The sequence below is a fragment of the Anomalospiza imberbis genome, chromosome 19, assembly GCF_031753505.1.
Source record: "Anomalospiza imberbis isolate Cuckoo-Finch-1a 21T00152 chromosome 19, ASM3175350v1, whole genome shotgun sequence".
Lineage (NCBI taxonomy): Eukaryota > Metazoa > Chordata > Aves > Passeriformes > Viduidae > Anomalospiza > Anomalospiza imberbis.
In genome coordinates, this window is record NC_089699.1 from 1,281,868 (window position 1) to 1,294,167 (window position 12,300).

Sequence of the window (12,300 nt, forward strand, 5' to 3'; positions counted from 1 at the left end):
GGGACGGCGACGCTGCAGCGCCTGCCCGGCCCCCCGAGGCTCCCCCGGCCGTTTGAGGGGCAGGACACAGGAGCTCCAGGGTGGGGGCTGCCCGGGGAGGTCTGGTGGCAGCAGGGTCCGGCTTGGGGACCGCGGCGATGCTCGGGGGGCAGTCGAGTGGAGATGTGGTGATTTCCTTTATCTCCTCACCTGCTGCTGGCGCTGGCCGCTGATAAGGGCCGGCGTGGGGGTGATGAGGGGGTTCAGCCGGGATTCATCGGAGCAGCGCTGGACTTGGCGGCTCTCAGGTCCGGGCTGGGTGACACCAGCAGATCGCAGTGTCACGGCTGGGGCAGGGCTCAGGACAGCGGCTCCCAGCCCCTGCACCGGGAGGGTGACACTCAGCGGCTCGTGCACAATGGAAGCACCTCCAGTGTGGGTGGCAGCGAGTCCCCGTGTGGCAGCGAGGGACACTGGGCTGTCCCCCAGCCTGCACGGCCATGCACATCCATGCAGGGCGTGAACCTCCAGCAGCAGCTCCTCGGCAAAGGAGCTCCTGGCACACGTGCAGTAAATCGGGAGGCTGTGCAGGACCTGCAGCCTCTCCGGGAGCTGTGACAGTGACACGGACGTCCCCTCACTGCTGATACCCCTCCCGCAGGTACATGATCACCTCGCTGGACCGCACCCACGCCGGCTTCTACCGCTGCATCGTCCGCAACCGCATGGGAGCGCTGCTGCAGCGCCAGACCGAGGTGCAGGTGGCCTGTAAGTGACCGTCCTGCTCCGTGGGGACCGCAGGGGGACACCCAGCTCCCGGCGCTGCGGGACAGCTCTGGTGTTGGTGCCACTCGTGCCAGCATGTGCGAGCCTGCAGCATCCTGGGATGACCTAGCAGGGACATCGGAGCATCCCTGAGGCGATGCCAGGAGGGATGTCTGGAGTATCCCTGGGGTGGTGCTGGCAGGGACATTGGAACCTCCCTGGAATGACCTGGCAGGGACATTGGAGCACCCCTGGGATGACCTGGCACGGACATTGGCGCATCCCTGGGATGACCTGGCAGGGACATCGGAGCATCCCTGGGGTGACGTGGCAGGGACATCGGAGCATCCCTGGGGTGACGTGGCAGGGACATCGGAGCATCCCTGGGGTGACGTGGCAGGGACATCGGAGCATCCCTGGGGTGACGTGGCAGGGACATCGGAGCCTCCCTGAGGCGACACCAGGAGGGATGTCTGGAGCATCCCTGGGATGACCTGGCACGGACATTGGAGCATCCCTGGGGTGACCTGGCAGGGACATTGGAGCCTCCCTGGGGTGGTGCTGGGCAGGGACATCGGAGCCTCCCTGAGGCGACACCAGGAGGGATGTCTGGAGCATCCCTGGGGTGATGCTGGTGAGATTTAAGGAGGAGATGAGAGTGCTGAGGCCTGGGTTGGTGGCTCTCTCCCCCAAAAGGGACCTGCCCCTCTCTGTCACCCATTGCCTCTGGGAAATCCCCAATCCCATCCCCTTAAATACCTCCTGAGGAGCAGTGACAAATCAGGAGGATAATGAGAAATTAATAAGGCAGCTGTGCTAACAACTAATGATAATGGCAAAGTCGTTAAAAAAGGATTCTTTACATGTTTTTAATTACAGCAATTAAGGAAGTCAATAAAAATCCCCTGTCCCACCCCTCTCCTCCATGTTCCCCGCTTCCCTCAGTCTCCCACAACTGCTGTGCGCTTCCAGCCTGGGAATGGCAGGGTGGGATGGAGGCAGCTGTGCCACATCTTGTCCCTGGAGTCAGGGTCATGCTGGGATGCCCCTGGCATGGGGACATGCCGTGGAAAACGGAGAGAAGCTGGGGAGCCCCGGGACTGGGCCCTCCCTGCTGAGGCTGCAGCCTGTCTGTGGTGGGGACACTCAGACAGGGGTCCCTGACCCCGCACAGGGGTGATGGATGGAGGGATGGATCACCAGGAGCAGCCGGTGGGATCTGAGCCACCCCCACATCCCACACCCTGAGCCAGCCGAGGAGGGGACCAGGAGCAGCCCCTCGGCACCATCCCCCGGGGAGCCCATCCCACAGACCCCGTCCTGCTGCCCAGCCAGAGCCGGCGCTGCATCCCCGGGGGCGTCCCCAGCCCCTGGCACGGTTCTCTGCCCTGCTCTGCAGACATGGGGAGCTTCGAGGACGGTGAGACGCAGCAGAGCGTGTCCCACGGGGAGGCGGCCGTCATCCGCGCGCCCCGCATCGCCAGCTTCCCGCAGCCGCAGGTCACCTGGTTCCGAGATGGACGGAAGATCTCCCCCAGCAGCCGCGTGTGAGCACCCCCAGGATCCCCCTGGAACCCCCCCAGCATCCCGGGGGCTGCATTCCCCCTTGTCCCCACACTAAGGATGTTTAGCCAACATCTCGAGCGCACTGTGCTAAAACCCAGGGACAGGCTCGGTGACTAATGACTCTGTTTGTCACCAGAGAAAGGGATCTCTTAACAAAAAATGAAAGCAAGAGGGAGGAAGGCGGGGGAGAGGGTGGGATAGAGGCAAACACGGCACACACGCGTGTGCTGGGTGTCCCCATGGAGCTGTGGCACATCCCGGTGCTGCCGGAGCCCTGGCAGCCACAGCCGGCAGGAATTGAATTTGTCACCCCCATTATGCAGGAATTGAACTGGTCTCTTTTCGATTTGCAAAGCGGGATTGAGGAGATAAAACTCCTTTATCTCATATTTAATGGTAAAAAAACATACTCCCCACAGCATTTTATGTTTCCAGAAGATTAGATTGTTCCAATAAGTAAAAAATGAAAGAAAAAAAAAAAGGAGAAATGCTTGGAATCTGCACCGTCCTGTGGGCTCTGCTTGGACAGAGGGCTGCAGGGTTTGGTCCCCCCATCCTGGGGCTGACGCTGGGGGGAGGCTGGGGGTCCCATGTGGGTGCTGGGTGGGAGTGAGGGTCCCAGCTCAATGGGTTCACTCCCACCACCCTCTCCTCCCAGAGCCATCACGCTGGAGAACACCCTGGTCATCCTGTCCACGGTGGCCCCGGACGCGGGGCGTTACTACGTGCAGGCGGTGAATGACAAGAACGGGGACAACAAGACGAGCCAGCCCATCACCCTGACCGTGGCCAGTGAGTGTGGGGGGCACTGGCACCCTCCCCCCAACCCCTGCCTCGCCCCCAAATTTAATTTGCAGTAAATATCCTCGGAGACTCCAGCTTCTGCTGACTTAACAGTTCAGCTGCCTCAGAATTTATTTAGGCGCTCGTGGCTGTGCCGCAGGCAGGGCTCCTGCTCCAGCTGCATCCGGCCCTGCCCTGGGATGGGCTGTGGAACAGGGGCTGCAGTGTCACCCCATGGGAACCCCTCACCCCTGGCTGTGTCCTGGTGCTCTGGAGCAGCCCCTGCCTGGGGGCCACCTCTGTGGCTTCATCCCTCCAGTTCCTTTGGGCCCCCCGGCCCATTTGGGTGGTGACAGCCCATCCCATGGGACATGCCCTAAAGCGACATCAGTCCTGTCACGCTCTCCCCATCTCCCCTCCTGCTGCCCCACAGGGTTAGGATAGGTTACCCAGTCTGTCTGCCTGTCTCCCATCCCCATTAATCTGTTTTCCCATCCCCTGGCATCCTGGAGCTCCATAAACATCCCGGGGCCCTGTTTATGGATTCAGCTCTATCAGCAGCTTTCGAGCCGATCGCATTTTTACAGCGCCTACATGAGGGTTTTTTATTGTTGCCATCATTTTGCTTCATGGACTCCCTGCTCCCTCCTCCCTGCTGCCACCAGCCTGGTGGCCCTGCCTGGGCGTGCTGAGGCTCCCACGGGAGGACACAGCTTAGGGACACCTGGGAAGGCACCCTGATGCCACCAGGTCCCTGTCACCTTTGTCTCCTCCAAGCCGAGCAACCGGGGATTTGGGTGCCCTCTCTAGGGACACCCCAGGGAGGGCAGGGGGTGCTCATGGTTGTGCCTCTGGCCTCCTCCTCCCCAGATGTGGGTGGCCCAGCTGATCCCATCGCACCCACCATCATTGTCCCACCCAAGAACACCAGCGTGGTGGCCGGGACCTCGGAGGTGACCATGGAGTGTGTGGCCAACGCCAGGTGAGCCGTGGGGTGGGGATGAGGATGGGGAATCTCCTTGCTGGCATTGCCCAGCCTCGGGGCTGGGTGCTCCTAAATCTGTTCCCACCACACTCCTGGAACCTGTGGGATGGAGGGAAGTCCCTTCCCACCTGAGTCCTGAGGGATGGAGAGAGGTGGGATCCTCCAGGGAAGCTGGAGCTGGCTTTTGACACACCCCGGCCCCCCAGGCCACTGATCAAGCTGCACATCATCTGGAAGAAGGACGGGGTGCCCGTGTCCAGCGGGATCAGCGACTACAGCCGCCGGCTGACCATCCTGCACCCCACTCTGAGTGACAGCGGCTTCTACGAGTGCGAGGCTGTGCTGCGCAGCAGCAGCGTCCCCGCCGTGGCTGCCGGCGCCTTCCTGTCTGTGCTGGGTGAGCTCCTGTCCATGCTGGGTTCTCTCCTGCCCATGGGCACCTCCCTGTCCATGCTGGGTGAGCTCCTGTCCATGGGCGCCTTCCTGCCTGTGCTGGGTGAGCTCCTGCCTGTGCTGGGTGAGCTCCTGCCTGTGCTGGGTGAGCTTCTGTCTGTGCTGGGCTCTCTCCTGCCCACGGGCACCTCCCTGCCCGTGCTGGGTTCTCTCCTGCCCATGGGCACCTCCCTGCCCGTGCTGGGTGAGATCCTGCCCACAAGCAGCCCAGACCACACATGCCATGAGCTGAGGCAGGCTCAGCCCCGGGGCAGGGATGGGAGGTGACAGGAGGGGCACTGGTAAGCCCGAGGACCCTGGGGAGAGGCTCTGTCCCCGCTCCTATTTCCTGGTTCCCTCGGCAGAGCCCCCGCAGTTCGTCAGGGAGCCGGAGAGACACATCACGGCCGAGATGGAGAAGGTGGTGGCCATCCCCTGCCAGGCCAAGGGTGAGCTGCTCCCCGGTGCCCTCCGTGTGCTGCCACCAGCCCGTGCCTGACGTGGCTGTACCCGTGCAGGTGTCCCCCCTCCCGAGATGGCCTGGTACAAGGATGCTGCCCTCCTGCAGCTGGAGAAGCTGTCCCGCTTCCAGCTGCTGGAGGACGGCAGCCTGCAGATCAGCGGGCTGCTCCCTGATGACACTGGAATGTTCCAGTGCTTTGCCCGCAACGCAGCCGGCGAGGTGCAGACCACCACGTACCTGGCCGTGACCAGTAGGTGCCACCCCCCCTTGCCCTGGAGGTGCCCTGTCTGGGTGGTGGGCGGGATGTGCCCCTGGATGAGTCCCTCAAGGGGCTTGGGGACCCCAGGAAACTCTTCTGGGTCAGGTCCAGGCCGGGGACAGGGAGGGAATTCAGGGGGGGCTGTGCACCTCTGTGCCCCGCAGGCATCGCCCCCAACATCACGCGGGGTCCCCAGGACAGCACGGTGATCGACGGCATGTCCGTCATCCTCAACTGCGAGACCTCGGGGGCGCCGCGCCCGGCCATCACCTGGCAGAAAGGTAAAGGGCTGGAGATGAGCCTGTCCTCGCTGCCCTGGGGCTCGGTGACCACCATGGCAGTGGCCGTGGCACTGACGGGGCTCCGGCGTGTCCCCAGGGGAGCGGGTCCTGGCCAGCGGCTCCGTGCAGCTGCCGCGCTTCACCCTGCTGGAGTCGGGCAGTCTCCTGGTGAGCCCCGCACACCTGCCCGACGCCGGCACCTACACCTGCCTGGCCACCAACTCCCGCGGCGTGGACGAGGCCTCTGCGGACCTGGTGGTCTGGGGTAAGGGAGTCCCGGTGGGCCAGGGAAGGGAGGGACCCTGCCCGGCTCCGGGCACTATCCCGGGTGCTGGGGGATGGAGCTCTCCGGGGATGGGTGCTGGGTTTTGTGGGTGCAAACGGGGGCTGTCCCTGCCGGTACCACCCCTGCAGTGCCAACGGGTCATTGTGTCCCCCCGCAGCAAGGACACGTATCACAGACCCACCACAGGACCAGAGCGTCATCAAGGGCACCAAGGCTGTCATGAGCTGCGGGGTCACCCATGACCCCAGCGTGGACATCAGGTGAGTGAGAGGGTCGGGGAGTCCAGGCACCCCCGGCTTGCCCACCTGGCTGCTGTCACCGCTGTGCCGGGGAGGGAGATGGGGGTACCCTTCCTCAGCTCCGCGCTGGTGGTCCTGTAGTGCCACCTGGTGCCCTGTGACAGCGAGCCCCTGGTCCCCTCTGTTCACTGGGGGGCTGCGGGACACCAGCACACCTGGCTCCCCTGGCACAGGTACGTCTGGGAGAAGGACGGGGCACCACTGGGCCCTGAGAGCGGCCCCCGGGTGCGCCTGGATGAGGCGGGCACCCTGCACATCTCCCAGACCTGGTCGGGTGACATCGGCACCTACACCTGCAAGGTGATCTCGGCCGGGGGCAACGACTCGCGCAGCGCCCACCTCCGTGTCCGGTGAGACCCCTCCCCCCTTATCCCGCTGGCACCCCCACCTGGGGCTGTGCCCCCTCCCTCCTTCCCTCCCTAACCCCCCTGTCCAGGCAGCTCCCCCACGCCCCCGAGAGCCCCGTGGCCGCCCTGAGCCCGCAGGAGAAACGGGCCATCAACCTCACCTGGGCCAAGCCCTTCGACGGCAACAGCCCCCTGCTCCGCTACGTCGTGGAGGTCTCCGAGAACAGTAAGGGGCTGCTGCCACCCCCCGGCGCCACTGGCACTAGGAGAGGTCCCCAGCGTCACCCTGGTGCAGGGGATGCTGCAGGGAGCTTGGGGACCCCGGGACTGGTCAGCCAGGCGGGGGACCCCAGTGTCCTGCAGGTCAGGTCCCCACCCTGCTGTCCCGTCTCCCCCCAGACGCGCCCTGGACCGTGCTGCTGGCCAGCGTGGACCCCGAGGTGACATCGGTGACGGTGCGGGGCTTGGTCCCCGCTCGCTCCTACCAGTTCCGCCTGTGTGCTGTGAATGACGTGGGCAGGGGACAGTTCAGCAAGGACACGGAGAGGTGAGTCCCGCCTGGGGGTCCTGGGGGGCTGGTGACCCTGGGTGCTCACCCTGCCCTGTCCCTGCAGGGTGTCCCTGCCCGAGGAGCCGCCCTCTGCACCCCCCCAGAACGTCATCGCCAGCGGCCGCACCAACCAGTCCATCATGATCCAGTGGCAGCCGCCCCCTGAGAGCCACCAGAATGGGGTCCTCAAGGGCTACATCATCCGGTAGGTGCCAGCGGGGGTGCCCAAGGGTCCCAAAACTGGTGCTGGTGGGGACAGTGGCAACTCTGATGGCTCCTGGTGCCCAGATACTGCCTGGCCGGGCTGCCCGTGGGGTACCAGTTCAAGAACATCACCAACGCTGAGGTCAACAACCTCCTCCTGGAGGACCTCATCATCTGGACCAACTACGAGATTGAGGTGGCTGCCTACAACAGCGCCGGCCTGGGGGTCTACAGCATGAAGGTGACGGAGTGGACCCTGCAGGGAGGTAGGTAGGGACAATCAGGGGTGGGCAGGGCCTTGGTGGGCACCACGCAGCAACAGGTGGTGGGACGGGAGGCAGGACATTGGGTGTGGAGATCCCAGGGGGAGTGGGATGTGCTGGGCAGGGATGACCCGAGGTTGGCACCCAGCTGATTGAGGGGACCTCGTGGAGCTGTCTCTGTGAGCTGTCCCTTCATCCTGGCAGTGCCCACGGTGCCTCCAGGGAATGTGCAGGCTGAGGCTACCAACTCCACCACCATCCGCTTCACCTGGAACCCCCCCAGCCCCCAGTTCATCAACGGCATCAACCAGGGCTACAAGGTGAGGGTGATTCCCAAAAATGGAGCAGCTTGTGGGGAAAACTTGGTCCAACCTTCACAAACTGTCTTGGCTCCTCCTCTCTGAAATCACGGATTTTAATTGGCTCTCTCCTGACTGTTAAAATAATATTTACTGTTATTTAACACTTGCATGGGCTCGGAGTCTCCCATGCTCTGTAATTAATTCCAAGTTGCAATTAATTCAAATTTACATTAATGAAATTGAATTAAAACATTAAACTTGTGTCTTAATCCACTCGAAAGAAGTTCGGGAATTTAATTGCTGCTGAATGAGATAACCAGCGTGAGCAGGATATTTAACATTCTTATTAAACGCCACTTAGTATTTTTGATTAGTATTTTTAGGGTCTAATTAGTGTTTAATTAAGTTGCTAGAGGCTATCTTGCACAATACCAATTAAATGCCCAGCCATCCCTCCTGGATGCGGGCAAGGGGGATCCCGTTATCGATGGAGTTAATCACAGCTCCGTAAGCAGTGCTGGCACAGGCATCGCACTGTTAATTGATCGTTAATCAACGCCGAATTAATAAGAGGAGGCCGAAGATGGTGTTTGTGGCACTGGGAAGCTTCATCCCCGTTCCCTTCTCCCGCAGCTGATCGCCTGGGAGCCGGAGCACGAGGACGAGGCCACGGTGGTGACGGTGCGGCCCAACTTCCAGGACAGCGTCCACGTGGGCTACGTGGCGGGGCTGCGCAAGTTCGCCGAGTACTTCACCTCGGTGCTGTGCTTCACCACGCCCGGGGACGGCCCGCGCAGCCCCCCCCAGCTGGTGCGCACCCACGAGGATGGTACGGGGAGGCTCCCACCCCCTCGGGATGGACCCTGCCCGCCCCCCCGGCTCCGTCCAAGGGGAGCCCCCTCCCCGCTCGCTCCTCGCGGGCGTCCCGTGGGTGCCGAGGGATCCTGCGCTTGGGTGCTGAGCCTGGGTGTTTTTGGGTAGTGCCTGGCCCCGTGGGACACCTCAGCTTCAGTGACATCCTGGATACGTCCTTGAAGGTCAGCTGGCAGGAGCCGCTGGAGAAGAACGGAATCCTGACGGGTAAGGGAGCAGCAGCAGGTACTGGCGTTGTCATCAGTCCCTTTCCCACCCCCACAGCATCGCCCCATTTTCCTGTCCCATTCCCCCTCTGCAGCATTGTCCCGTGTCCCATTGCCACCCCTCAGTCACACTCACGTGTCCTTTTCCTCCCCCACGGCATCTCCCCTTTGTCCTGTCCTCTCCCCAGCCCGCAGCATCTCCCACCCCTGTCCCCGCGCAGCCCCCGGGTGATGCTGCAGGGGTGACGCTGCAGGGGTGCATTCCAGGGTACCGGATCTCGTGGGAGGAGTACAACCGCACCAACACGCGGGTGACACACTACCTGCCCAATGTCACCCTGGAGTACCGCGTCACCGGCCTCACCGCCCTCACCACCTACACCATCGAGGTGGCCGCCATGACCTCCAAGGGACAGGGACAGGTCTCCTCCTCCACCATCTCCTCAGGGGTCCCCCCAGGTGAGCACAGTGCTGTTGGGGTGCTGGAGGGCTGTGCGTGGTGCTGGGGGCAAGCGGCCGGTGTCACCCACCCTGCCCTGTCCCCACAGAGCTCCCCGGTGCCCCCACCAACCTGGGCATCTCCAACATTGGCCCCCGCTCCGTCACCATCCAGTTTCGCCCGGGTTACGACGGCAAAACCTCCATCTCCCGCTGGCAGGTGGAGGCACAGGTACAGGGTGGCTCAGGAAGGGGATCGGGGGTGTTTGGGGCCAGCTCACCCCACTCACCCCGCTGCCATCCCACAGGTGGGCCAGAACGGCGAGGCTGGCGAGTGGGGGCTCGTGCACCAGCTGGCCAACGAGCCCGACACCCGCTCCATGGAGGTGCCCAACCTGAAGCCCTACACCTACTACAGGTGAGTGCCAGGGCAGTGCCCCGGTGCCATCCCTGGGTCCCCCACTGTGACCCCCTCACTGTCCTCCCCAGGGCATGGAGCCCTCTTCCCCACACCGTGACCCCCCTCTCCTCTCTCAGTTTCCGCATGCGGCAGGTGAACATCGTGGGCACCAGCCCCCCCAGCCTGCCCTCCCGCAGGATCCAGACCCTCCAAGCCCCCCCGGACATGGCCCCTGCCAACGTCACCCTGAGGACGGCCAGCGAGACCAGCCTGTGGCTGCGCTGGATGGTGAGGGGGGTCAGGGGGTCTGCACCTGCGTGGGCTGAAGGGGGATGGAGCTGGGGGGGCTGTGGGACATGAGGAGTGACAGTGCCTGTCCCTGCCAGCCCCTCCTGGAGCAGGAGTACAACGGGAACCCCGACTCGGTGGGGTACAGGATCCGTTACGCGCGGGCGGACGGGCGGGGGCCGCCAGCGCTCCACGTGATCCGTGACCGTGTGGAGCGGGAATTCACCATCGAGGACCTGGAGGAGTGGACGCAGTACCGGGTGCAGGTCCAGGCCTTCAACGCCATCGGCTCTGGGCCCTGGAGCCCCCCGGTGCTGGGACGCACCCGGGAGTCAGGTACCGCTGCCCACCTGGGTGCTGGGCACCCACCTCGGCCGATCCGGCCACTGACCCTCTCTGTTGCCCCCCTCCAGTCCCCTCGTCCGGCCCCAGCAATGTGTCAGCAGTGGCCACCTCCTCCAGCAGCCTGATGGTCCGATGGAGTGACATTCCCGAGGCTGACTGCAACGGGCTCATCCTGGGCTACAAGGTGAGCTCCTGCCCGTGGGCAACATAACTTTCCCTGGGGGAATCACCCTGCAGGCTGTGGGGTCCCCGGCTGGTGGCCTGGCTGTGTCACACGGGCCGTGTCACACGGGCTGTGTTGCAGGTGCTGTACAAGGAGAAGGGCTCGGAGGCACGTGCCCGGTTCTGGCTGGCCGAGGGCAATGCCTCCCACAGTGCCCAGCTCACCGGGCTGGCCAAGTACACCCTGTACGAGATCCGGGTGCTGGCCTTCACCAGGATGGGCGATGGTGTCCCCAGCCGGCCTCCTGTCCTGGAGAGGACACTGGATGATGGTGGGTGACAGCACCTGGGTGGGCTGGGTGATTAATCCCCTCCTATCCCTGGCTGATTAATCCTGTCCTATCCCTGTTCTCTGGGGCGATCCCTCTCCCCCTGAGCAGGACACCCAGGGCTCCCAGGGGATGGCATCTGTCTCTTTTCCCCACTCCCCGGTGACTCCAGTCTCTCCCCCTGCAGTGCCTGGGCCCCCCGTGGGACTCCTCTTTCCTGAAGTGAGGACCACCTTGGTGCGGCTCATCTGGCAGCCGCCGGCAGCCCCCAACGGCGTCATCCTGGGTATGTGGGGAGCACCCCGGGCGAGCCGCGCTGGGATGCTCTGCAGAGGTCCTGTGGGGGCAGGGATTGTCAGAGACCAGCTCCCTGGGGTCCCCTGGGCATCTCGGAGCCCTCAGGGGTGAAGTTCCCCGCTCGTATGTTAGTGCCGGGCTGGGTGTGAGCTCCTCCGTGAACAGTTTGGGATGGAGGGAATGGCACAGGGAGGGGCCCAGGCTGGTGTCCCCTCCCCAGCGCCAGCACTCCGCTCCCTCCCCGCAGCCTACCAGGTCAGCCACCGCCTGAACACCTCTGCGGTGACCGCGGCCGCCCTGGAGGTGCTGGATGCCAGCGCCCGGCAGTTCACGGCCACCGGCCTCCAGCCCGAGGCCACCTACCTGTTCCGTGTCACCGCGCAGACCCGCAAGGGCTGGGGCGAGGCGGCCGAAGCCCTGGTGGTCACCACCGAGAAGAGAGGTAACGATGGGGGGCCCGGCCGGCGGCGGGGGGCTGGCGGTGCCCCCGCAGTGCTCCCAGCCCCTCGCCTCCCCCAGCCCGGCCGCAGCCCCCCGGGAAGCCGCTGGCGCAGCAGGAGGAGGTGCGGGCCCGGAGCGTGCTGCTGTCCTGGGAGCCGGGCAGCGACGGCCTCTCCCCCGTGCGCTACTACACCGTGCAGAGCCGCGAGCTGCCCGACGGGGACTGGGCTCTGCACTCCGCCCCCGTCAGCCACAACGCCACCGCCTTCGTGGTGGACAGGTGAGGGGCTGGGGACGCGGTGGGTGTCGATGCTTCGGGTGTTTTCCCCGTGCCTCAGTTTCCCCATCATGTGAAAAGTGCTGGTACAAGGCTGGGAAGAGATGGCGCGGGGTGGGGGAGGGAGGGCGGCTCGGGGGTGACCCGTCCCCATCCCGCTCTGCTCCCTGCAGGCTGAAACCCTTCACCTCCTACAAGTTCCGTGTGAAGGCGACGAACGACATCGGGGACAGCGAGTACAGCGAGGAGTCGGAGTCACTCACCACCCTGCAGGCGGGTCAGCACCTCCTGGGGCAGGGACAGCGGGTACCCCCCGTGCCCAAGGGAACTCCTCCTTTGCCCTGGGCATCTCTGGAGCCTCACCACCCTCTTCTCCCCCACAGCCCCCGAGGAGGCTCCCACCATCCTCTCCATCACCCCCCACACCACCACGTCGGTGCTCATCCGCTGGCAGGTACCGTCCCCCCTGCCCTGCCCTGC

General features: G+C 64.2%; 1 protein-coding gene across 2 annotated transcripts in view; it reads left to right on the forward strand.

Moving 5' to 3' along the window:
* SDK2 (sidekick cell adhesion molecule 2) overlaps positions 1–12,300 on the forward strand; it is a 46,315-nt gene that overhangs the window by 26,015 nt on the left and 8,000 nt on the right. For both annotated transcript variants that reach the window (XM_068209929.1, XM_068209930.1), the window contains 30 exons: positions 641–747; positions 2,144–2,291; positions 2,969–3,102; positions 3,964–4,075; positions 4,285–4,475; positions 4,876–4,959; positions 5,029–5,223; positions 5,397–5,513; positions 5,611–5,778; positions 5,957–6,059; positions 6,272–6,448; positions 6,535–6,671; positions 6,845–6,992; positions 7,060–7,200; positions 7,284–7,465; positions 7,667–7,782; positions 8,398–8,593; positions 8,746–8,844; positions 9,111–9,302; positions 9,392–9,513; positions 9,590–9,699; positions 9,819–9,969; positions 10,068–10,305; positions 10,383–10,498; positions 10,619–10,808; positions 10,993–11,091; positions 11,350–11,544; positions 11,622–11,823; positions 11,994–12,097; positions 12,204–12,274. In XM_068209929.1, the coding sequence (XP_068066030.1) occupies positions 641–747; positions 2,144–2,291; positions 2,969–3,102; positions 3,964–4,075; positions 4,285–4,475; positions 4,876–4,959; positions 5,029–5,223; positions 5,397–5,513; positions 5,611–5,778; positions 5,957–6,059; positions 6,272–6,448; positions 6,535–6,671; positions 6,845–6,992; positions 7,060–7,200; positions 7,284–7,465; positions 7,667–7,782; positions 8,398–8,593; positions 8,746–8,844; positions 9,111–9,302; positions 9,392–9,513; positions 9,590–9,699; positions 9,819–9,969; positions 10,068–10,305; positions 10,383–10,498; positions 10,619–10,808; positions 10,993–11,091; positions 11,350–11,544; positions 11,622–11,823; positions 11,994–12,097; positions 12,204–12,274 (4,345 nt within the window). The remainder of the gene's footprint in view (positions 1–640; positions 748–2,143; positions 2,292–2,968; positions 3,103–3,963; positions 4,076–4,284; positions 4,476–4,875; positions 4,960–5,028; positions 5,224–5,396; positions 5,514–5,610; positions 5,779–5,956; positions 6,060–6,271; positions 6,449–6,534; positions 6,672–6,844; positions 6,993–7,059; positions 7,201–7,283; positions 7,466–7,666; positions 7,783–8,397; positions 8,594–8,745; positions 8,845–9,110; positions 9,303–9,391; positions 9,514–9,589; positions 9,700–9,818; positions 9,970–10,067; positions 10,306–10,382; positions 10,499–10,618; positions 10,809–10,992; positions 11,092–11,349; positions 11,545–11,621; positions 11,824–11,993; positions 12,098–12,203; positions 12,275–12,300) is intronic.